The sequence below is a fragment of the Leuciscus leuciscus genome, assembly GCF_965113295.1.
Source record: "Leuciscus leuciscus genome assembly, chromosome: 21".
Taxonomy (NCBI): domain Eukaryota; kingdom Metazoa; phylum Chordata; class Actinopteri; order Cypriniformes; family Leuciscidae; genus Leuciscus; species Leuciscus leuciscus.
In genome coordinates this window covers 34,094,292-34,117,180 of record NC_138745.1, presented here as the reverse complement: position 1 = coordinate 34,117,180, position 22,889 = coordinate 34,094,292, and the positions used below count along the sequence as shown (strand labels likewise).

Here is a 22,889-nt window from a genome sequence, read left to right as displayed (position 1 = left end):
CATAAGCACTCCCATTCAAAAGGCATTTTGACCTAAAACGAAAATACGGTCAATCTTAAAAAGTGGCGTTTCCATTCTAATTATGCTTTTACACGAAAGTTTGACTCGGGTAGATTAACAAAAAGAGCCTATAGGTTCAATTTTGGCGAGAGTTACCCTTTAACTTGTAAATAATGAGTCCCTGAACAGAGCAGGATAAATATGAAAAGCTGCTTTAAGTGCTACAGTGCATCTCATCTTCATGGACTGAGAAAGATTTGGCAGTTTTTGCTGTGAGATGTTACTCCACTCTTCCACCTGGGCACTTGCGAGTCCTCGAACACATCTGGGGGGGACACATGGTTACACGTGGTTCGGCTCTGCAAGGACTGAGATCCGCTGTAGCACAGTGTCAGGAGTCTTACATTACAGACATTGCAGTACCTCTGCAGTCTGCAGTCCTCATGCAGGACTATGGCACGGTCATACAGGTGATCAGGGACCCGGGCATCTTTCTCCTGCTGGAGACTCCTTAGTGTCCTAAGTTATTGTAACTGTGTCCTTAAAATTGTCTACCGTGTGTAAACTGTTATTGGGCCCTATCTTGCACCCAGCGCAATTGACTTTGTACACCGACGCATGTATCATTCCTATTTTGCACCCGCGCACAGTGGACTTTTCCCTCCACAGACGCACGCCGGTAAACTAAGGAGTGAACTTGCGCTCCCGGGGGCGGTGCAGCGAAAAGAGGAGGCATGTTCCGGCGCAAACGTTCCCTGGTGCTATTTTGCAGGTTTAGAAAACAATTCCGCCACAGACCAGGAGAAGCCTAGTCTAAAGTCTTGTTATTCATTTGCTATTTTAAGGGCGCATGCTTGGCCATAATGTAGCGTGTGCACAACACGCATACACTTTGCTTCTCTCATCTACACAGAAGCAGCAGTTTTCATTTTTGCAAATCATACATTATTACCAGGAAAAATATTAACACACGAGTGAAATCATTGTTGTGTCCATGAAGATGTGAAAAAATATGCATAAATCTAGCTTACACATTTACCCAAATTATTATACGCCTGTTTAACCGAAGCTAATTTGGGTGGGTTTCTCCATCCCCATACAATGTCACTTCTCTGTGTTTTACGGCCCTGACGAGAACGTCGGTCTCCTCGGCTGTGAACCGCTCCTGGCGTGCGTCTGGCAAATCCGCCGTTATAATAGCAATCCGCCATGGAACAAGCACGCCTGCTCTTAAAGGGAATGTGAGATGATGCTCTGATTGGTTTATTTCACGCCCAAACCACACCTATGAATAATGAAGCTACTTCAGACCAACCCATTTTAAATTTGCGTCGGGCGCAAGAGTCATTTATCCCGCTGGTATAATAGCAACAGTTGAAATCCACCCACAAAGTTACTTGCGCTTCACGCTTACTTGCGTTTCAGATCGTTAAAATAGGACCCATAGTCTTAGAGAATGCTCCTCAAGTGAATGTGCAATATTTTGTTATGGTTCATTGAACGAGAATAAAAAACTTTGTTTAAACCCTTTCCAATAAAGATATGTAAAGCTTTATTTGGATTTTACATAATTATCTTTAAAATACAGTATCCTGAAAAGTTGATTATCTAATATATGACTAACTGACCAAAATTGTATTTTGCTCAATATTTTTATTCAACAGTTTTGGGTTGGTAAGATTTTTGAAGTAATGTTTTTGAAAGAAGTCCGAGGCTGCATTTGTTTAATCAAAAATAAAATAAAACAGTAATATTGTGAAACAATATTACAACTGTTTTCTATGTGAATATATTTTAAACTGTAATTTATTCCTGTGATGCAAAGCTGAATTTTCAGCATCATTACTCCAGTCTTCAGTGTCACATGATCCTTCAGAAATCATTCTAATATGATGATTTGCAGCTCAAGAAACATTTAATATTATTATCAATGATGAAAACAGATGTGCGCTACTTCATTTTTTTTTTGTGTGTGTGTGTGTGTAAACATTTTCAGCATTCTCTGATGAATAGAAAGTTGAAAAGAACATCATTTATTTTAAATAAAAATATTATAAATGTCTTTAATATTATTTTTGATAATGTGTCCTTACTGAATAGAGATATTATAATTTTTTGAAGTAGAAAATATGTTAAAATATTTTTTTTTATAAAATTAAGCATGATATAAATAAAAAACATGTATGTGCATAAATACACACAAATATAAATTAATATTTTTTCTTAAAGCAACACTAAGGAACTTTTCCTCTTCGGTCGCCCAACAGGTTGGAAGCGTAATTGTCCATTACCGCTGTCGTAAATCATTTCGCCGCCCGCAGTCTACTGTCGCACGCACGCTCGCTGTTTATCCAGCACCGGCTTTGGAATGAATGATGACCACAGACAAGGTAGAGTATGTTGCATGATTTCATGAAAGTATGATGTATTGCGACATCAGAAACGAAGAAAACCTAAATAATGACTATTGTAACGCTTGACGTAAAGCAAGTCAAATTTGTAGTTTCCTTACGTCTCATTCGAACTACAGAAACGCGACCCGGTTTGGCAAACTTGCATAGTGTGGTTATAGCAGATATTGGGCTGCAAAGCAAATCCAGAAGTGCCTTTCACCCTGTTACGACTTGATGAACCACTGATACGATTTTGGAAACATTACTTTAAGGTAAAAAAATGTCCTTAGTGTTGCTTTAAATCTATCATATGTAAATAGGAGAGTCACTCGTCTCTCCCACGTCTGCATTATGAATTGAAGTCAATGAAACACAGAGTTTAGTGTGACTGATAAACCGCTACACCAAACCACCCCAATACACAGCTTAGGCTGTATTTCTTATGGCTGATGTAGAACTAGCCATAATTTCCATGGCAATAAAACTGATCCTAAACAATCAAGCCCAGAGCTTGACAGATCTGAATCCAACACCAACTGCTTCTGAAAGCAGCGCTCTTAAGGTTTAGAGGTTAGTTTGGGTGACAGAGTGGCCGGGTCTATACGCTGACGTCACTGTTTTACGAGTACGACCGACACACACATGGAATCGTCATCACGTTCGTAGCCGTTTCATTTCGGTGGTCCTTTGAAAGAGTCGTACACCTCTAAGAGTAACTGGCTTCTTTCACATTAGCACAGTTGTGGGTGAATGGACTCTATTGTAAGCGAGACACAGCAGGGCTTTTAATGTTCACTTGTAAACGGGGTAATGGAGGAGAGAAGTCGAGCTGCGTGAACCCAACAACAAGCCATATTTGTTCATTTCAGAAACTCCTGCTTGTGTGGTGGAGCTGTTTAAGAGAGTCAGTAAATTATAAAGTTATAGAGATGTGGTGAGGGAACGTGGCTCCAGCGCTTATTTACATGCTCAATAAAGCAGAGAGAGAAACTTTAGCTATTACACTCTTCATCCATGCTGTTATTTATATATCTTCAGTAGAGTCAATAAAGCGAGTGTGTGGTTGGGAGCGTCTATGTTATATGTGTTTGTTCTTTATAGGCAGATCTTGTGTACTGGATTTATGAGAGCAAATGACTAAATAATAAAGGTATAAAGCCTTGAAGCGGCGGCTCAGAAATCTAATGCCGTTTCCAGATGCAAATCGAAACAAATCCTTTTTCAAAATGTGTAAGCGCTGTGGTGAATACACACACTGGCTTTGTGTGTATAAGTCAAACACCATCAGAAATAGTAAAATGTTAGTTTAAAGAATATTTAGATGCTCGAAAGTCCTCAGTGACTTTAGTGTCCGAAACTGACATCACTTCTGAGGAAACTCCTCACTCCAGAAAGTTCCTTTGGCAATAACATCTTGGTCTCCACTGGGGGGGGAGAACTAAGCTTAAACTAGCCCAAGCTGGTCTTAACTGGTCTCCCAGTCTGGTCAAGCTGAAATGTTGGTGGTTTTAGGTGTATGTTGTACACTTTTCAGGCAGGGAGACCAGCAGACTTAAAACTGACTTATAAAAGTAACCATTCATGGTTAGTGGCTCATGGTTATATACATACATATATGGTTAAGACCATCTGCTTAAACAAGATTTCCCATAATGTCAGAACTGGTGTTTCAACCAAAAGTCTGAGCAGATCTTGAGAACTTCACAACGCCAAGATGCAACAAAGCGCGTTTAATCTCCAGTGGGAGTCTGAAGTAAAGTTCACATGCAGCATCTTTGTCTGACATCTGGACCTGAGGGGATGTGAGAGAAAACATCTCCAAAAATTAATCATGCGTTTTTGGCTCACAACCACTTCAATATAGCAACCACAAACCCCTTCTAAAGCCTCAGCAATACAGTGAAAGCAAACGGGCCCTGCACTCCTCCTGAACACCCAGGGGGCTGTTTTCTGTCTTACACAAGCCCTCGATGTGACAGCCTCCGCAATAATAACCATTTCCTCACAGTCTTTTTTCTTTCATTGCAAATGGAGCACCAAATCTTTCATCTGCTGTTGTGAAAAGTCCCCTTTTACCCTTCCCTGGACTGAAGCAAGCGCATCCGACTTTAGTCTCTTCCGGCTAAAATAACAAGCATACAGTGTGTTGTGATTTGGATGCTAGTATGTTGGTTTGACCTCAGCACCTGAACCACTAAACCAGCCACGATACCTTACTTGACCAGCTTAACGTCTGTAAGAGCACGTCGCACTTTTGTTATGAAACAAACTTTTTGCTCATCACATTCCAGAGAAAAAAGAGAAAAAAAATATTTAGTATTAAATAAGAGATATACTATTATAATGAAAAAAAATATTGGTCACACTTTAGTTTAGCGTCCTATTCTCACTATAGTTGCTCATTAGAATGCATAGTTCTATGGAACAGAGTGCTGGCATAAAATGAAGTGCTCTTGAATGGTTTAAATCACATCTCTCCAATAGAAGTTTTAAAGTTAACATTGGTGAACATTGGTCTGAGGCCGCTCCTTTATCGTGTGGTGTTCCCCAGGGATCCATCTTAGCTCCTATTCCTTTCTCCATTATATATGCTCCCATTTGGATTCTATTTTTAGGAAGCATGGTCTGTCGTTCCATTGCTATGCAGATGACACTGCATACTAATGGTCCGGAGGTTATGACCAGTTTGTATGATGTGAAGGCCTGACAAAAATAAATCTCAGGAGTTAAATTCTCCTTGGATAGGGGCTGTTTTTGATGATGGGTTGAAAGACATAAATACAGTGGTCAGATCATGATTCTTTCAGCTTTGACTACTAGCAAAAGTAAAACCTATTCTGTCAATATCTTTTTTTTTTGTGGAAAAAAGTAATTCATGCTTTTATTCCATCTAGATTGGATTACTGTAACTCGCTTTATAATATATATATATATATAACCAAAATAAAGCGAGTTACAGTAATTGAAATAATAATTGAAATATTCATTTTAGAAATATGATCTATTCTACAAATATTATATATATAATATTTATAGAATAGATAATATATCTGAAATAAATATTTCAGTTATTCACTCAAATAGTAATTAATTAATAAATATATATATATATATATCATGTCATAAGAGTGCAAAAACTCATAGAACTTCCATCAAACATTACTACTTTTGCTGTTATATAAAGTTTCTCATACCAAGCTAAAACATTTTGATTATACCATTCACCCTTAGTGCTCGACCAATTTCACAAGCTCCATTTTACAGCAGGGAAAAGCTGTCCCGGCAAGTCGGACCAGCACTAAACTAACACTAACCAGTAGAGGACTCATCTGATCTGATCTCAGGCTCAATGCAGGAAGGGTTCCCTCTCATAAAAACCACCCAGTGATGACAAGCATGAACTAGTCAGTAAATGATGGTCTTAGCTGGTCTTTCCAGGAAGGCTCCCCTGTTCTACAAGATCTTGTTTGTGATCCCCAACTACCCAGTAAAGCACTAATGGTTCACTTTGAAAACACCTGCTCCGTGACAGCATCTCCCTGTGAAACAGCCACTCAGCATGTTCATATCCCGCTGCTGTACTGCATTTGATTATTTATGAAAATCAGCGCCACGGGCGACATGCTGATGACTCTCCACATGAACTAAGAGCTCAAACAGACGCGGTGTAAAAAACACTGGCCACAGTCCAGATAGAGACAGAGATAAAGATGCGGGAGAGAAACACACGGTTTCTGCCTCAAGAGGTTCTTCAAGAGAGCATGGAGATCCCATCGCTACAACGACAAACTGTCCTGAGCGTCCTTACACTGGAATCAGATGTTTGACACAGGTCTTCTGTGTGCCTTAAGGAAAGAGGATTAAAGTTAATCTGAGACGGATGATGAGGAACACCCAATGACAGGCCCTTCTCCATCTTCAGCGGGAGAAAACAGGAAATTGTCAGTCGGATCCACGAGTGCAGGCTTATTGTGAATAATGAAATAATCAACTGATACAGATGAATGTAATCAGTGGTGTCGTTAACATCATGTTGGGATAAAGGAGGGAAAACACACTGGGATTTACTATAATACCCCCAAAGAGCCTTGTGTTTCTTTGAACGAGTTCATGCAAGCTTGTAGCAGAGTTAATATATATAACATTTCTTTCTTTCTTTCTTTCTTTTCTCTGCTCACCAGGGTTCTGCAAAATTCAGAACTGGAAAATTCAAGCATGAATCTGAAGTGAATCGACTCCACAGGAAGTTAAATTGAAATGACAGGAATTTAGTATTTTGATTCACAAACAAACAACAATCAATCAATCAATCAATCAATCTAGGGCTGGGCAATTAATTTAATTTCGATTTCGATTTTGGCTCCCAACGATCACCAAAATAGTACAATCGAGTAAAAACTATTATTTTGCCATGTTTAGGGTGACCAAACGTCCTGTTTTCCCAGGACATGTCCTGTTTTCAGGTCCTGTCCTGGCCGTCCTGTCTGTTTTTTATAAAGTGATGAAAATGTCCTGGTTTTCATTATTTTTCATTGAGCCATTAAGCGTGTACTTTAAATACATGCTTGCCTTTGCACACAAAACATATGAAACCGGCTTGGCCCCGTCTTGTTATAATCAGCGCGTTCCTCAATCCGCAGCGGCAAGCAGAGAGCACGTCAGAATACAGAAGCCACTGTGTGTTTGTGTGTGTGTGTTCATCTCAGCCTCATTGGTCTGTCACACTGCTCCTCAATGTCAGAATATTTGAAATGACCAATCAAATCAAAGTAGGCGGAATTTACGTTCACAGACACAGAATTTCAATTTTAGCAGCGTGACTCGACCAGGACTCGACGGTCGATGCTTCAGTTTACGGTCAAGTGCGAGATAAGATGTAAGTAGCTAACAGCGTTAAAAAAAAAAAATAAAAAAAATAAAAGCCCAAATGTAAATTCACAGATAATTTACAGAGAAAATTCCAGTTTTTTTCGTTTCGGTCGGGATCCGTGTGCATGAACTGCAAAGCTGGAACGTACTTGTCAGTGTCAAATAAAGGTGCTAGCGAAGTAGAAGCCCACATAAAGAAAGTAAAGGCTACAAGAGAACATCAGGAGGATTGAAATTGTTTTTTTACTGAAATAGTGTAGTAGATTTTTTATTTTAGTGGTAGATTTTTAAGCTATGCTATGGCCATGAAAAGAAATAGTGTCATGTAAAAGGTGTTAAAAGCTAAACTTTTTTTTTAATAGTAGGCTATTCTATTGTTGCGGGCCAAACATTGAATGGAAAGGATGTATTAGGCTACTTTATGTATTAAAGTACAATAACATAGTTGCAAGGTTGTGAATGCATTTGTCAAGTATTTTTTGATGCATTCACCCCAACCACGCCCCCACCCCTTAACCACGCCTCCCAAACCACGTCCCCGTCCTGTTTTCTGAAAACTAAAATATGGTCACCCTAGCCATGTTCTGTTTTGAAAGAACGCTCTAATTTTGTCTTGTGTTCTGAATGACACGCGCACGCGCACATCCGCCCCTCCCGAAGCCATAGGCTAAACTCTCTCAGCTTGAATGTTTAAACTGATAAGACTTAAAAAGAAGAGAAAATGATCAACTTTAGTTACAATGCAATGCTTGCCCGATTGTGCATACAAATCTGTCATGTCCCGACTTCTAAACGCGAGAGTGTAGTTTCGACGCTTGCCTTGTCCAACCCATGTTGAGAGACAGAGAGAGAGAGAAGACGCGGCGCCGCTGAACACTCACGCGGTTTGTGAAATTGCGTCTTGGAGAAAGTTTTAAAATGATTGATTTGATTTTATAATCTGTGTGGATTAATTTAGGCTACTCATACAATCTACTTGCTAAAGTGAATCAATGTTTGTGGGGGAATTTTCCACATTATAAGTGGCAGACCTGCGGGAATTATTAAAATAGTCATTGAAGTATTATCTGTTATATTATTTATTTTAATAGTTCAAAAAGTACATCAATGTTCAAATTTCGATTTTTTAAGAATTGTTGAAAGGTGTCTTTTTAATAAATGCAACACGTTCCCAAAGTCATGTGAAATAATCGTGTTACATAATCGTGATTTCAATACTGACCAAAATAATCGTGATTATGATTTTTTCCATAATCGAGCAGCCCTAAATCAATCTATCTATCTATCTATCTATCTATCTATCTATCTATCTATCTATCTATCTATCTATCTATCTATCTATCTATCTATCTATCTATCTATCTATCTATCTATCTATCTATCTATCTATCTATCTATCATGTCTGGAGCACAAGTACACAATGTTAGGAAAATGTTTGCATCTCCACCTTCAGTATGAGAAACAGTCACGGTGATGCTGACTCTAGAAACATCATCTCTGAGCATTATTCTCTAACCGCTCTTATCTCATTAACGTTCCTCTCCACGTTGTGATCGTGGCGTGAGTGTTTATTCTGGCCGACCTCCAGTCCGAACAGCTCAGCCTGCAAGACGACACTAAACAAACACACACCGGGCCCTGCAGGTCTGCTGGTGACATCAGGGTCCTGTCCTGAAAGAAGATCGGCACACAAGACCTGTGATTTCTGCATGCAACAAAGCAATGGGTTACTCCTATAACATCATCTTCAAGTGAGAGAGAATGATAAGTATAAGAGTTTGCAATAAGCCCAGATTCAGCGAAGAGCTGCGGTCCAAGATTGCAATTACAGTCAACATTAAATCACAATTTACGCAATGTTCTTTCTTAATACATGTTCTTGGTCTTATTATGCACAACTAGTGCACATTATTACAGTTTTTCTCAGTCGCTTTGGTGCATTTCTCACATCACTATTTACATTTGCACAACAGGTAATGCAGTTCTCAAAACAATTAGTACAAACTGCAAAACATAGTTGATAACCTGCAAAAGCGTGTCACTTGCTCAAAATGGATAGCTCATTCCTCAAAAGCCAGTATTCATGTCAATGAAAGTGTCAGTGTCATCAAGATGAAAAGTCCTGACACCATTGTTTATGAACAAGATAGTCAAATGGCTTTGTCATGTTTTCATTATGACAGTTTACTCTGTAAATGTTTTCCAATGCAAAAAAGTCAGATCTTGGTGACACTGCCTGAAAATGCTCAAGACAGCACTATATACTATTTGCACAGCCATTTGAAAAATACAGTAAAGTTACACATTACTGTATTTAGTGAGGTAACCGAGTACAAGACACTGAATATGTATGTTTCACATTTTTACTGCATATGCTCTATGCAATTCTAATTTGTTCACAGCATTGTGCAAAAGAAAAAATACACCCTTATTTACAACAAACAAACTCCCTTTGGGTAGAGCTGTGCACAACTGGAAACAATATTGCAGTACATATTGGAACTGAACATACAACATACATAGTACTGTAATCATTCATGCACATCCAGACGTTCCTCTCTGTCTGGCCACATAATTTTGTACAGCGAATATCATCTCTTGCAATGCAGCGAGGAAAGCATCTCCTTGAGTGGCGATTAAAAAAGATTTTTAAAAATGTGTAAAATTTGCTTGACAGATTTTGACAACTAGTTCAACATTTTTGTATGTAATGACTCGAGCAATGAAATGAGGACTATTAGTTTTATATGGAATGACTATTCAGCATTCACAAGTATAGTTAATTTTGACTGACATGACATAAGCAAATGATAATGTTATAAAACAGCAGAGAGTTGTATGAAAGCATGTCCAAAAGCATTTGCAGTTTGTTGGAAGGAATGAGAAACTGCTACTATGATGTGCACAAATGACTAAATGTTGTGGAGGTTGAACTAACTGTTGTGCAAATGTAAATAGTGATGTGAGAAATGCACCAAAGCGACTGAGAAAAACTGTAATACATGTTCTTGGTCTTACTATGCACAACTAGTGCACATTATTAAGAGCAACAAATGTTTATAAAAAGAACTTGCTCCATCTGACTGAATTAACATCCACTTTTCACAATCCCAACAATCCTCCTGATTAATTAAATCGAGCCCTTGTTTCGCTCAGAGATGAATCAGGTTAAAGAAGTAAAAAGGGTTGCAAATAATTCGTGTTAATATTAAAATGCCCTCCATGTTACACTAGAGGTTCTTTAGTTCTTTGAAGCGCCAGAATATAGATGGCTTTCTAAAGAAAAAGGGTTATCTCATGGCATTGAGAAGTAAAAACACTTTTTCGTTCCAACTATAGTCTTTATCGTGTCAAAACGGCACAACTTAAGCTCCTGCACGTTCTTCAGGGCTTCTGTAAATGTTGCAGCACCATGCGAAATACAAAGTGTGTATAGAAGAACAGAAAGAAAAGAGCCTGGAGAATTAATGCATTCAAACACTTCCCCTGATGACATCCCTGGGCAGGACAAAGTGAGAGTGATGCCCCCTGCTGGGCGGTCAGTGTGACCTCTGCAGTCCTCTGACTACTACACTACTGATCATATGTTGGACTTTGAGAAGTGTCTACGCACAGAAGAACTTCTCTGGGGTATTTTTTGGGGGCCAGGGGGTCTGGTGTGTTTGCTGGTCATCTGAGGTCTCTAGAGCCACCTGCCCTTGGCACACTGATCCAGCAGCATATGCCCATTGAGAAGAGCCAGGAGCCACACAGATAACCTCACGTGGCATTTAGACGAAGCCAGGTCACATGGGCAGCTCTGCTGCTCAAAGAGATCATGACATCATCCCTACAGGATCAACACAATGCGTTTGCTTGTCAGAAATGTCCAGAGCTGATGATGTCTGATGATATTCTCTGCTTTTCAACAGTTACGCTGAAAACCACTATCATTTTATACACAAGTTTACACAATATTCTGATCCTAATTCTTACAGATCACATGATATTCCCATCACTCACACTCACTCTCTCTCTCTCTCTCTCTCTCTCTCTCTCTCTCTCTCTCTCTCTCTCTCTCTCTCTCTCCTCTCTCTCTCTCTCTCTTTATGCGTTTCCTGTTGAAACCTGTAAGTTAATGTTGTATGTATAAAATGGCTTGTTGCTTTTTAAAGCAGCAAATAGCCTTTGGTTTATATCACACGTCACAGCCTTCTAAAACTACAATTTATGACATTTTCAATGTACAAAAGCAATGAAGACACGTTCAGAACATTTGCATAACCTATAAACTATTATTTTATACATGCTATTACTAGATAGACAAAGTTGCATTCATTAATTCCCTTTATATAGAGCATTTTAGTGGACAAAATGTATATACCCATAGAAAACAAGATGCAATAATATTCAGATAATTTCACTGGAAGACAAAGACAGTAGAGCTGCATGATATATAGAAATGAAGAAGAAATTATAGGATGCAAATAGTAGCATTGTCATTTTATAGTTGCACTATAAAATAATTTTTACTATAATTTTTATTATAATTATTTTATATTAATATTTTATGGTTACTGAAGTGGTTTAAGTAGTTTGTTGTAAAGCATCACCACCCAAATCTTTCAAGCTTTTCCCAAGATGTTCAGCCCTAAAAGTGTTTTAAAATTATTTTTATGTTCTGTGCAGATTCCCTTCCCAACAGAATCGTCATCAAAATCTTACAATAATTATTAATTCTTTCCAAATATAGCTGGTGAAAATTCCTGTATTTTTTTATATTGCAATTTATACTGCAGAAAAACAAATTATTGCACAATATACATATTCACAAAATATTCAAATATCGTGCAGGCCTAAAAGACTAGATTTTGCATGTGCGCATTTACTAAAAAATACTTTTAGAAATGCACTAGCATATACTGCAGATATCTGCTTTAAAGTTAAGCCACATGGAGTAAAACAACACAAAATGTGATGGGGTCTGTAGTGCATTACTATCTCCCTGCTGTGCAACTGCTCTACTAGAGATATTCAAGGCCACACATGACGGATCGAGCATGCTTTGGATAAAGCTCGCTCTCATACCTTTATCCAAGTGATGGATCACTTCCACTGGGTCTTTTTTGCTTCAGTCTCTGGGTCACACCTGTGTACACCGCGAGCTCCACTCGTGCATGAAGACCCCCTGAGACCACCTAAACCGTGAGTTAAGGAGCACGCAGCAGACCTCTGCATCAGAGGGCCCAATGATCCGTGATTCCCAGCACCTCAGATTTACACATCCTCACGGACACGAGGGGAAATTAGCCATGCTGAAGGCTGAAGCCTCAGCGTAGGTCTGTGATGTGGCGAAGGAGACTGAAACTCCTTCGAAATGCAGCAGACGTCCCGTATGAGGGCGTTTAATCCCAGAGAGGGTCCCTAATGACGGGTGAGACGGCACTGGATTCATGATTAATCACATCACAGGCCTTGATTCCCCACATCAAGGGCACCACAGCTACATCTTGAAACATGATGAGAAACTCAAACTAGAAAAAGCTGGAATGAAACACAATTACTTCTGTCCAACTTGACTGAGTTAAATGCAACTAATTGTTTATTCCACCATAAAAAGTTGTTGAGTTTAAATCCTAATGAAGGATTTTATGGCGCCAAACGGACACTTGCAGACCACTAAAGGCCAGTGTGATCCGAAGAGTCTTTACAACTTTAAAGAAGTAATTAAATGATGTGTTAATGGTGCTGTAAAACAGGGAGCTTCAAACTGGTGTCTAGGGGCTCCCGGGGAATTAAAGGGGTCATATGATGCGATTTCTTGTGTTCCTTTTTCTTTAGTGTGCTATAGCTGTTTGTGCATGTATAAGATCTGCAGAGTTACACAGCTCAAAGTCTGAAACCCAAAGATATATTCTTTGTAAAAGTTAAGGACTCAGCCAAGCCTTCACGCTTCGCTCAAACACGCCTCCACAAACCTACGTCAGTGTGTGTGCGCAGAGTTTCATAACACCACTCAAATGTATACGCAGATAAAGAAGGCGTAACTTTTAGTCTCGCTGTATTACTGTACTCCACCATGTCGTGGAGATGCTGTGTTTTTCGTTGCGAAAGCATAACTACTTTGTTTGGCCTTCCAAAAGAGGACACAATTAGAACACAGTGGTTAAGCTTTAAAGGAGCCGTATGTAAGATTGTGGCCAAAACTGGTACTGCAATCACTTTCAAATGACTGTAGAGCGGTGTATCCCCTCCCCCTCCCCCCTGACTCGAGGTTGCCAGATAGGCTGCAGGATCCAGCAGGAACGTTTGTAGCTGCAGCTGTGGTAACTAGAGCAGATCTGGCAACCCAGATGCCGAAACACTACTGACTTCGTGATTGGTAGATAGGTGGAGGGTGGAGCTTCAGGCCAAAACACAAGATGACAACATCAACATCAGTTGAGGGCTGCAACTTCACTTTAAAATGACAATATCCTGGCCGGACTACTGTTGTCAGTGATATAAGTATTTGAAATGAACATGATTTCTTAATGTCTAGTGACATATCAGGGCCATTTTATGATTAATTGAAATACATTTCTTACATACAGCTCTTTTAAGTAACACTTGTTTTGTCGTTTCTATGATTACAAATGCAGACGTGGTTTATGTTTACATACATAGTACCCCTTTTACAGAACATTTCAGTGGGGAAAAAAAAAAGTTTAAAAACAAAAGATACATTTTTTTAAAATATATTAAATTCTGCTTTTTAGAGAAATCTTGATATCTACAATAAAGCCTTGCCTCCAGAATTAAAATATTACGGACAAATGTGTTTTTGTAAAATTCTGAATATGAGTTTGACACTGACCATTTTATTTTAGACAGTAGGAAAGAATCTAGGATATAGATAGTAGAAATCAAAAGATTATGAAGAAAAACGTTTTTTTGATTCTGAATAAGATTTTTGTTGCTGACAATCCCATATCAATATTATCAATGAATAATAATAATCAAATCAAATCAAAACAAAAGCCAAACACTATTTTAATATTCAAAATAATTCATGGAGTAAATAGAAAAATAGAAAAAAAATGCATTAAGGGGCTGTTTACACCTGGCCACTTCATGCGTTTTCTCAGATCGGATAGCTATCCGATCGTGAAAAGACCAGGTGTAAATGCCCTCCGAAACGCATTCGAGACGGATTTGAATCCGATCACTCAAACCACTTCAGGAGGAGGTCTGGGCCGCATTCCTGACGAAACTGGACAAGTGTAAATGCATCTGGTTGTTGAAACCACATATGTAAATTGTACTCCTCCCAAAAATGCTAAAAAAATAAACGTGTGAGAGCGTGTTATAGGCTATATGTAATGTTATAGCCAGATATGACGACGCTACTGGAACACGCATCACTGCAGATGAGAAGCTGAGCATCTATTCATTAAAGCAGCACTCAGTAGCTTCGGGACTTCTTCGCTGTATTCTCGCTTTTTGCTCGCAGGTTTCTCTCTAGAGCTCCCCCCACAGGAATAGATATTTGACAACACTGTTGTAAAAACTCGTTGTTGATTCTCAGACACCAGAGGCTATAGATCAACGACATCAAAGCAGATGGGACGTTCTTTAAAACGTCTTCTTCATTCGGGTTCGGACAGCGTGAGGGAGCGCAATAATGACAGCATTTTAGCAGATTTCTTTTGGCCGTAAAGCAATTGTTTACATCGCGAGACCTGATATCACGCGAGACTTCCTGACGCAGCGGCCGGCGGCTCAAAGTTGCAAGTGCGTATTTTCCGCTCACGGGCACCAGGGGGGTGCGAAACGACCACCATTCAACCCGAAATAAGTAATATAACCATTCCAATGACTCCGAAGCTGTTCAGTTAAGGTAAAAAAAGTTACTTAGTTCACCTTTAAGCCAACGTGCAAACTATCGCAAATCAAAGTGAAAGTAAGTCGTAGACGCTTAACACACAATCATCATCATTAAAAGTAAATTCTTAAGAAACGAAATGATCTTACCAGGGCTGTTGCCGCTCTCTTTTATTGCGGTCTTTGAAATTTTAGCTGATGATCAATAAAATGCAGCTCATATCTTTTGCTTTCGGTGACGTACACTCCATTAAATCTGCATATAGCGCGGGAATTGAAGATCGGATTTAAATCCGTTTCGCAAAAACACATTTATGTGACCAGGTGTAAATGGAATCGTTTTGATAAATCAGATAGCAATCCGATCTGAGAAAACACATTAAGTGGCCAGGTGTAAACAGCCCCTTAGAAGAAAGTAAATGAGATCCATTATGACTACATGCTGACTCTCCACTTTCAAGTGGAAAAAACAGCTTTTACTTCTCAGAACTCTGAATTTATAATGCTTCTTTGAAACACACCACCTTGAACATTTATAATTAAAACCAAGAGTCAGCTCAAAAAATGTTCATCATAACTTCATGAAGGATCCCACAGATGCCACTGAGGCTCAAACCGGCTTTTAGGACTATTTTAACGGTTCATACACACTGTTGACAGATGCAGAAAAAATAAAAGCCAAAAGTAAAAATCATTCATTTTCTCCACAACTAAAATCTTCATTATCAAATTCCTCAGCAGCAACAACAGCTCAGTTCTATAATTCACGGCGAATTATGCAGCCATGATCAAGCTACAATCTTAAACTACTTCTTTATTTGTATATATTACAATATTTTGTCATTTTATTCTTATAACCATGACTTAAAAGTCAATAGCTTGTTCTGCACATTTATATAATTCAATAGCATTTCTGTAACTCAATCAGTGGATCATGATGCTTGCAACGCCATGGTCATGAGTTCCATTCCCAAGGAATGCATGAACTGATAAATGTTAAAGGAGCTGTATGTAAGAAATGTATTTCAATTAATCATAAAATGGCCCTGATATGTCACTAGACATTAAGAAATCATGTTCATTTCAAATACTTATATCACTGACAACAGTAGTCCGGCCAGGATATTGTCATTTAAAAAGTGAAGTTGCAGCCCTCAACTGATGTTGATGTTGTCATGTTGTGTTTTGGCCTGAAGCTCCACCCTCCACCTATCTACTGCTGAATCCTGCAGCCTATCTGGCAACCTGGAGTCAGGGGGGAGGGGGAGGGGATACACCGCTCTACAGTAATTTGAAAGTGATTGCAGTACCAGTTCTGGCCACAATCTTACATATGGCTCCTTTAAGCTTGAATTTAATGCAAGTTGCTTTGAATAACAGCGTAAGTCAAATGCATGAATGAAATGAATTCATGAGTATATGTTTTGTACCTCTGTCTTTTTTCACAATTTCTTTCCCAATTAAAGAATTTTAAGCAATACTTCTTCAGTTCAAATCAAAATCTAATATTTTACATTCACATTTATTCATTAGGCACATGAAATATTGTGATTTATCTCAGAGCTGACTTTGGTTAAAGTCTTTGAATTCCCCGTAGAGAAATGAATAAGAAATACACTTTAAGGAAGAGGTGGGCGGTCAATGTTGCGCTTTATTGAGAACATAATTGGCCCTGATCTTCATATTGAGAAGGTAAAACGCTCTGGAAGGGGTCAGCTGAGTTTAAATGTTCTCTCTCTCTCTCTCTCTCTCTCTCTCTCTCTGTGTGTGTGTGTGTGTGTGTGTGTGTGTGTGTCAGGCAGTCATGCGCGCAGACATCTTCTGTAGTGTTTAACCTATACATGTGTGCAGCTGTCTGTCACTGCACAGGATCCGTCTCTCTCTCCTCCTCTCCGTCTGTCTTTCATTAACCCCCCACACCCTCAACTGTCTGTTTTTCCAGGGTGTCTCTTGCTCTCTCTCCCTCAACAGTCCAGCGGCGTATGATATGAACAGCTGCCGGTTCTCCTGAAACTCTTTCTGGCAGTCACGCATTCACCAGCAGATACTCAATCCCATTCAGCTGTTTTCAGCTCTGCCATGATCCGTTTCTGGGTGTGTGTGGACGAGCACTTGCTCAGTCTGACCGATGACGTACTGTACGCCTGAAACTGTCATTTGAGAATAGGACATGTGGCGAAAACCAACAGGCAGTACGAATGTTAAACTCTACATGAAATGAAGAATGCAATTTGCATCGTAACGTGACCAAAAAACACACTCACACAGAAAGAAAGTGACAATTCACCCAAAAAAGTTTCTTAAAAATCTATAAATGCATCAAAAACCATTTTAAAAATCAACATAAAGCAGCCGTTTGACACATTTTTCCTTCAAAATGATTACCGTTCAAAAGTTTGTTCACCAAGGCTGTATTTATTTGATCAAAAATAAAGTAAAACCTGTAATATTGTGAAATACTTTCAGAACTGACTGTATTTTAAACTGTAATTTATTCCTGTGATGAAAGCTGAGGTTTCAGCATCATTACTCCAGTCTTCAGTGTCACATGATCCTTCAGAAATCATTCTAATATGCTGATTTGATGCTCAAGAAACATTTATGATTATTATCAATTTTGAAAACAGTCGTTCTGCTTCATATTTTAGTATAAACCGTGATTTTCAGGATCCTATGATGAATATAAAGTTCAAAAGAACAGCAGTTATTTACAATATAAATATTTTGTTACTTAATAAATATCTGTACTGTCACCATTCATCAATTTAATGCATCTTTGCTTATTAAAAGTATATTTACCCCAAATTTTTGAACAGTATAGCCTATAGTGATTCAAAGTCAAGCAGACATAAGCACCAAATCTCAAGCACTTATTGATATATGAGCATTAAATCAGTATCCACTCTGCTCTCTAGATCTCAGCATTTACATGGTCTTTTAAAAACAACAACATACAAACACCATATTGGCTGACAACGAATAGCGTGCATTGATGAATCATACGCAACAAGACTAGAAATGTGCATTACAGAAACAAATGAGGTCAATTTTGATTTCCCGTTGACTTTAATAATGCAAAATAACAGATGCTTCCGAATGGCATCTCCGTGACCCTTCTGGATTTAACAACTGATCATACCCATAAAACGAACAATCTCTGCAGACGCCAGCTCATAAAAGCACACCACTAAGGATTTCCAGTCATTTTCAGCCTCCAGCAGCCTTCATGCAGAACCACATGCTGGACTCCTGCAACACAGGCCTCGTGAGACCGCGGGGAGGCACCTGTTCTGATCAATTCACTCATTAGTCTTTAACAACGGCTGCCAGGTATAACCACTTCCTGTCAACGCCATGCATATTTCACACCAGGGGGGATTGTGGGAAGACGAGTTGCTGTATTACTTTCCCAGGGGAAGTGAGTGCATGAAAATCTTAAAGGAACAGTGCACCCAAAAATGATTGGTTTTCTTTCTTCTGTGAAACACAAACAGGAGATGTTGAGTAGAATATCAGAGATTCTGTTTTCCATGCAATTAATGTGTATGCAAACAAAACAAAAACAAAAAAACACAATAAAATAGTCCATACAACTTGTGCACAATGTTTCAAGACTTCTGAAGTCATAAGCTGTTGGCTTTCACTTGTTATGTGACAGACTGCGACATAGTTCACGCGTGACCTTTCCAACGTGATGACGCAATGTGTCGCACATCTCAGAGATGGTACAAGACGGGCATTTGTGGTTAAAAAGTATATATATATTTGTTTTTAAATAAAATAACCAATCGTTTCGCTAGATAAGACCCTTATTTCTCGACTGGGATCGTGTCGAGACTTTGAAGCTGCATTGAGACGGACATTTGAACCTTCAAACCGTTGGTTGCCATTGAAGTCCATTATAGGAAGAAAAATCCTGGAATTCTTTCCTCAAAAACCTTAATTTCTTTTTGACTGAAGAAAGAAAGACATGGATATCTTGGATGACATCGGGGTGAGTAAATTATTAGCAATTTTTTTTTTTTTTGAAAGTGAACTAATCCTTTAAAACCGTGATGGCGGATGAGATTTCAGAGCTACAGGGAAGATTTTCAGTGAATAACGACAGAAAGTTTTGGCCTTTTCCTCTTATAAAGTTATCATACGAATTCAATATGACTTTATGCACACCAAGGCTGCTTTTATTTGATCAAAAATACAGTAAAAACAGTAACATTGTGAAACATTATTACAATTTAAAATAGATGTTTTCTATTTGAACATATTGTAAACTGTAATTTATTCCTGTGATCAAAGCTGAATTTTCAGCATCATTACTGCAGTCTTCAGTGTCACATGCATTCTTACTGCATGTGTGTGTGTGTGTGTGTGTGTGTGTGTGTGTGTGTGTGTGTGTGTGTGTGTGTGTGTGTGTGTGTGTGTGTGTAAAAGCACTCTGGACCCTTTTGTGTTCCACAGAAGAAAGAAATTCAAGCACATTTAAATGACATGAGGGTGAGTAAATGATGACAGAAAGTTGTCATCTTTTGCTGAACTTTAACTTCAAACATGCCAACACATTCACAGAGGTGGGAATGAACTCTCTGGTTTTCCCACACACTGTGTCTGGAGGGAAAGCGTTTGTAGAAGACTCAGGGACAGTGTTCACACACACAGAAGTCGACAACCTCTCTCAAACACATGTTGGTAGCAGCGCTGCTTTGATCGTGTGTCTCTGTAACCTTGTTGTCACATCAACGGTTTCTGGTTTTACACCCCACTGTGACGGGCTCATCTCTCTTCCTCGTGTCTGTCTCTCTGTTCTTTCTCTTGACTTCCACCTCACATCTTTCCACACTCATCTTTCTGTGTTCCTCTGCACTTCCTTGCCTCGATCTCCCTTTAATGACTCACAAAGGACTAGGACAGTTCTTGTAATCGGACAAAAAGTCAGGAACCATTCCAAAAGTGCACCTATTATGCAATTTTTAAGGTACCTAATTTTGTTTTGGAGTCTTCTACAATTATGCATGCAAGGTAAAAAAAACACACATTTTCCCAGTATATATATTGCAGCATCAGCTCTTTTCTCACAGTGTCTGAAATGGTTTGATCAAGGATTCGGTCTCTCTAAACCCCTCCTTTCTGTGAGCTTCCTCTGCTCTGATTGGTCAGATGGCCAAGTCTGCTGTGATTGGTTGATCGCTTACAGCATGAGTCATAAACAAAACACCCATTAACACTGAACATCTGAATTTCAGCTCTTTCTCAGCCCTTGATACAGTAATGATTGCATTGGTTTTACCGTATCAATTCGGGTGTGAGTCCTCATCCTTTGAAAGTGCATCAAAGTGGATTTACTTTATCAGCAGAAAATAGCGTCTTCTCGACATGATCAACACAAACCAAACTCTTCCAGTCTCAGATAAACTACAGTGTTTGAGGGCAGGACAAAGCAGACGCTGTTCGCCGACAGCCAATCAAGACCAGAGACTGGCATTATGCAAATCTGTTACAAACATACAGCAGGAAGTGAGTCTGGAGTTACTGACGACTCGTTTCAGGCAGTTCAGAATCACTTCTTTCTTTCGGGAGACAATAACTCCATTTGTCTTTGAAACTTTGCCGACCTTTTACATTCAGAAACAGCTATATTACACACTATATGAAATGTAATTTCCCAAAAAGGATAATAGGGGCACTTTAAACTCAAGAATTATCTATTTTAATCGATTGGAGCAGTTCTTGACAAATGGAAACTTACTTTTTAAACATACTTTAATGTAAATAATAAAAGGTTATGCAACCAAATATAGTTTCGCTTTTGTTTAGTAAAAAATAATCGTTAATTGGAATCACTGCACATTATGTTTCAAATCTTTCTCTGCATAATTTCTGCTCTTGATGACAATGGTGGCTAATTTAACATCGTTTTACACTAGTACCAGTAACTAACTATACTGTAAACTATGATGTGACTATATGATGCTCCACATCCCCCCGCCCCTCCCCAACACACACCTGTTGTATAAGTGCTCTGATTTAATGAGGGTATCTTTGGCTGATCAAGCACCATGTCGCCCTAAACGCTGTGTCATTCATCAGATCTGCCACTGTTGCATGCAGCGGGTTAGTTTCATTAGTTCAGCCCCTGCGCTCACATCATATAATCACCCTGACTGCGTCCACCAAACCCGCTCATTTCATATCAGTTACCGTGTCTATGATGAATGAGCTTTTAACTATTACTGATCGTCTACATGCAATTAACTCAGCAGAGCACACAATAACATAATCATCACACGCACACAAATACATTTAGCATCAGGAGGCAAAGAGAGACTGATTGTTTTCTGTGTTAATTAAGAGCACTTTACCAGTGATGATGTGTTTAGAGAGAGAGAGAGAGAGAGAGAGAGAGAGAGAGAGAGAGAGAGAGAGAGAGACAGAGTTACTCCTTGTCTTAAAGTCAAACTTCAGCAACTGTTGCATTACAGTAATGAAAATAAGATTTTTTTGCATTATTGTAATGAGAATTTGGGGGAGAAATGTGCCTAATTAATTACCATAAAATGATACATTTATATATATATATATATATATATATATATATATATATATATATATACATATATATTCACTTATTTATGTATATCCTATTGCCCCTAATAAGCTGCATTTTCCTGGGAAATCAAAATCAAAAGAAATAATAAATGATATTTTAAGTATGACAGGTTTTTGTGACATTCAACCACATTCAGCTGTATATGCCATGGAATCATCACCAAATAGTGTACAACTACTGACAAACCACAAAGTTATCAAAAATAGAATCCACCAGCAAAACACAAATATGTTCTGTTATTGCCTCTGTTAACAAGGCACAAAAATCCCCTAAAGTTGTTGTTCTGGAGAAACAACAGAGCATGTTCTTCATACAAAATGTGCAACAGTTCATCAGTTGTTCTGCTTTGAGAAAAAGAGACTTAATCTGCTCCCAAAACACACTGTGACAAAACCAAGTGAGCTTGTAGATAGTGTGTTGGATGTGGAAACTTCTAAATTAGGCTACTTGTCAAAACATTTGCATTTTACGGGTCAGATGAGATAGAAACAGTGTCATAAAGAAACAAATGTGCGGTTTCACTTATGTGTGCCCATGATGCCCAAAACTGCTGCTTGACTACGTAGACAGCGCAAAAGGTTTGAGTCGCAGCCACACAGTCATGTGAAAGTTATAAGTGCATAAAGCAATTAGACTTAAATGTGTGTTACCTGCTGTAAACAGCCTCCCGGCGCAGCAGACAGTCAGCACGGACACAACATGCGCGCAGACCGCGGGCAGGAGCGCACGCTTCGGGCTGTACCGGCTGGACATGGTGCCCGACGGGAATCCGCGCGGATCACGGCAGAGCGACCATAATATAGAGCAGCGACGGCAGACACACGGCGGCTGAGGACTTCCGACACTTCCTGAAATCTGAGAGACTCTCAGGGCGTCAGAAGCGTTTAGACGCGCGCGCCGCACATCAGCTCTCCATGAGCGCACGAGCGACATAAACTCAGGCAGCCTCGTGCAACGGTCTGCGCGCGCGCGCCCGCGTGTGTGTGTGTGTGTGTGTGTGTGTGCGAGCGCGACGATGTCCTGACGCCTCTGATTTTGGATAAGTGTAAAAACGCAGCCTAGATCGGAAACGGCGGTAACAGTTTATAATAACTCTCGTTAATATTCGCTAACAAACAATATGCTTAACAGACCGTCTTTGTCTTGGGTGCAAGAGTCTTTGGCTAAAGAAGCATTTCTA

At 39.2% G+C, this 22,889-nt stretch overlaps 2 protein-coding genes across 2 annotated transcripts in view; one reads left to right on the top strand and one right to left on the bottom strand.

Annotated features, from left to right (window-relative positions):
* The window catches only part of adam12a (ADAM metallopeptidase domain 12a), a 130,992-nt gene extending 108,319 nt beyond the window's left edge, over positions 1–22,673 (bottom strand). The window contains exon 1 of the mRNA XM_082151868.1: positions 22,360–22,673. Coding sequence (XP_082007994.1) covers positions 22,360–22,642 — 283 coding nt within the window. The 5' untranslated portion in view covers positions 22,643–22,673. The remainder of the gene's footprint in view (positions 1–22,359) is intronic.
* The window catches only part of bccip (BRCA2 and CDKN1A interacting protein), a 242,133-nt gene that overhangs the window by 138,221 nt on the left and 81,023 nt on the right, over positions 1–22,889 (top strand). The window lies entirely within an intron of this gene.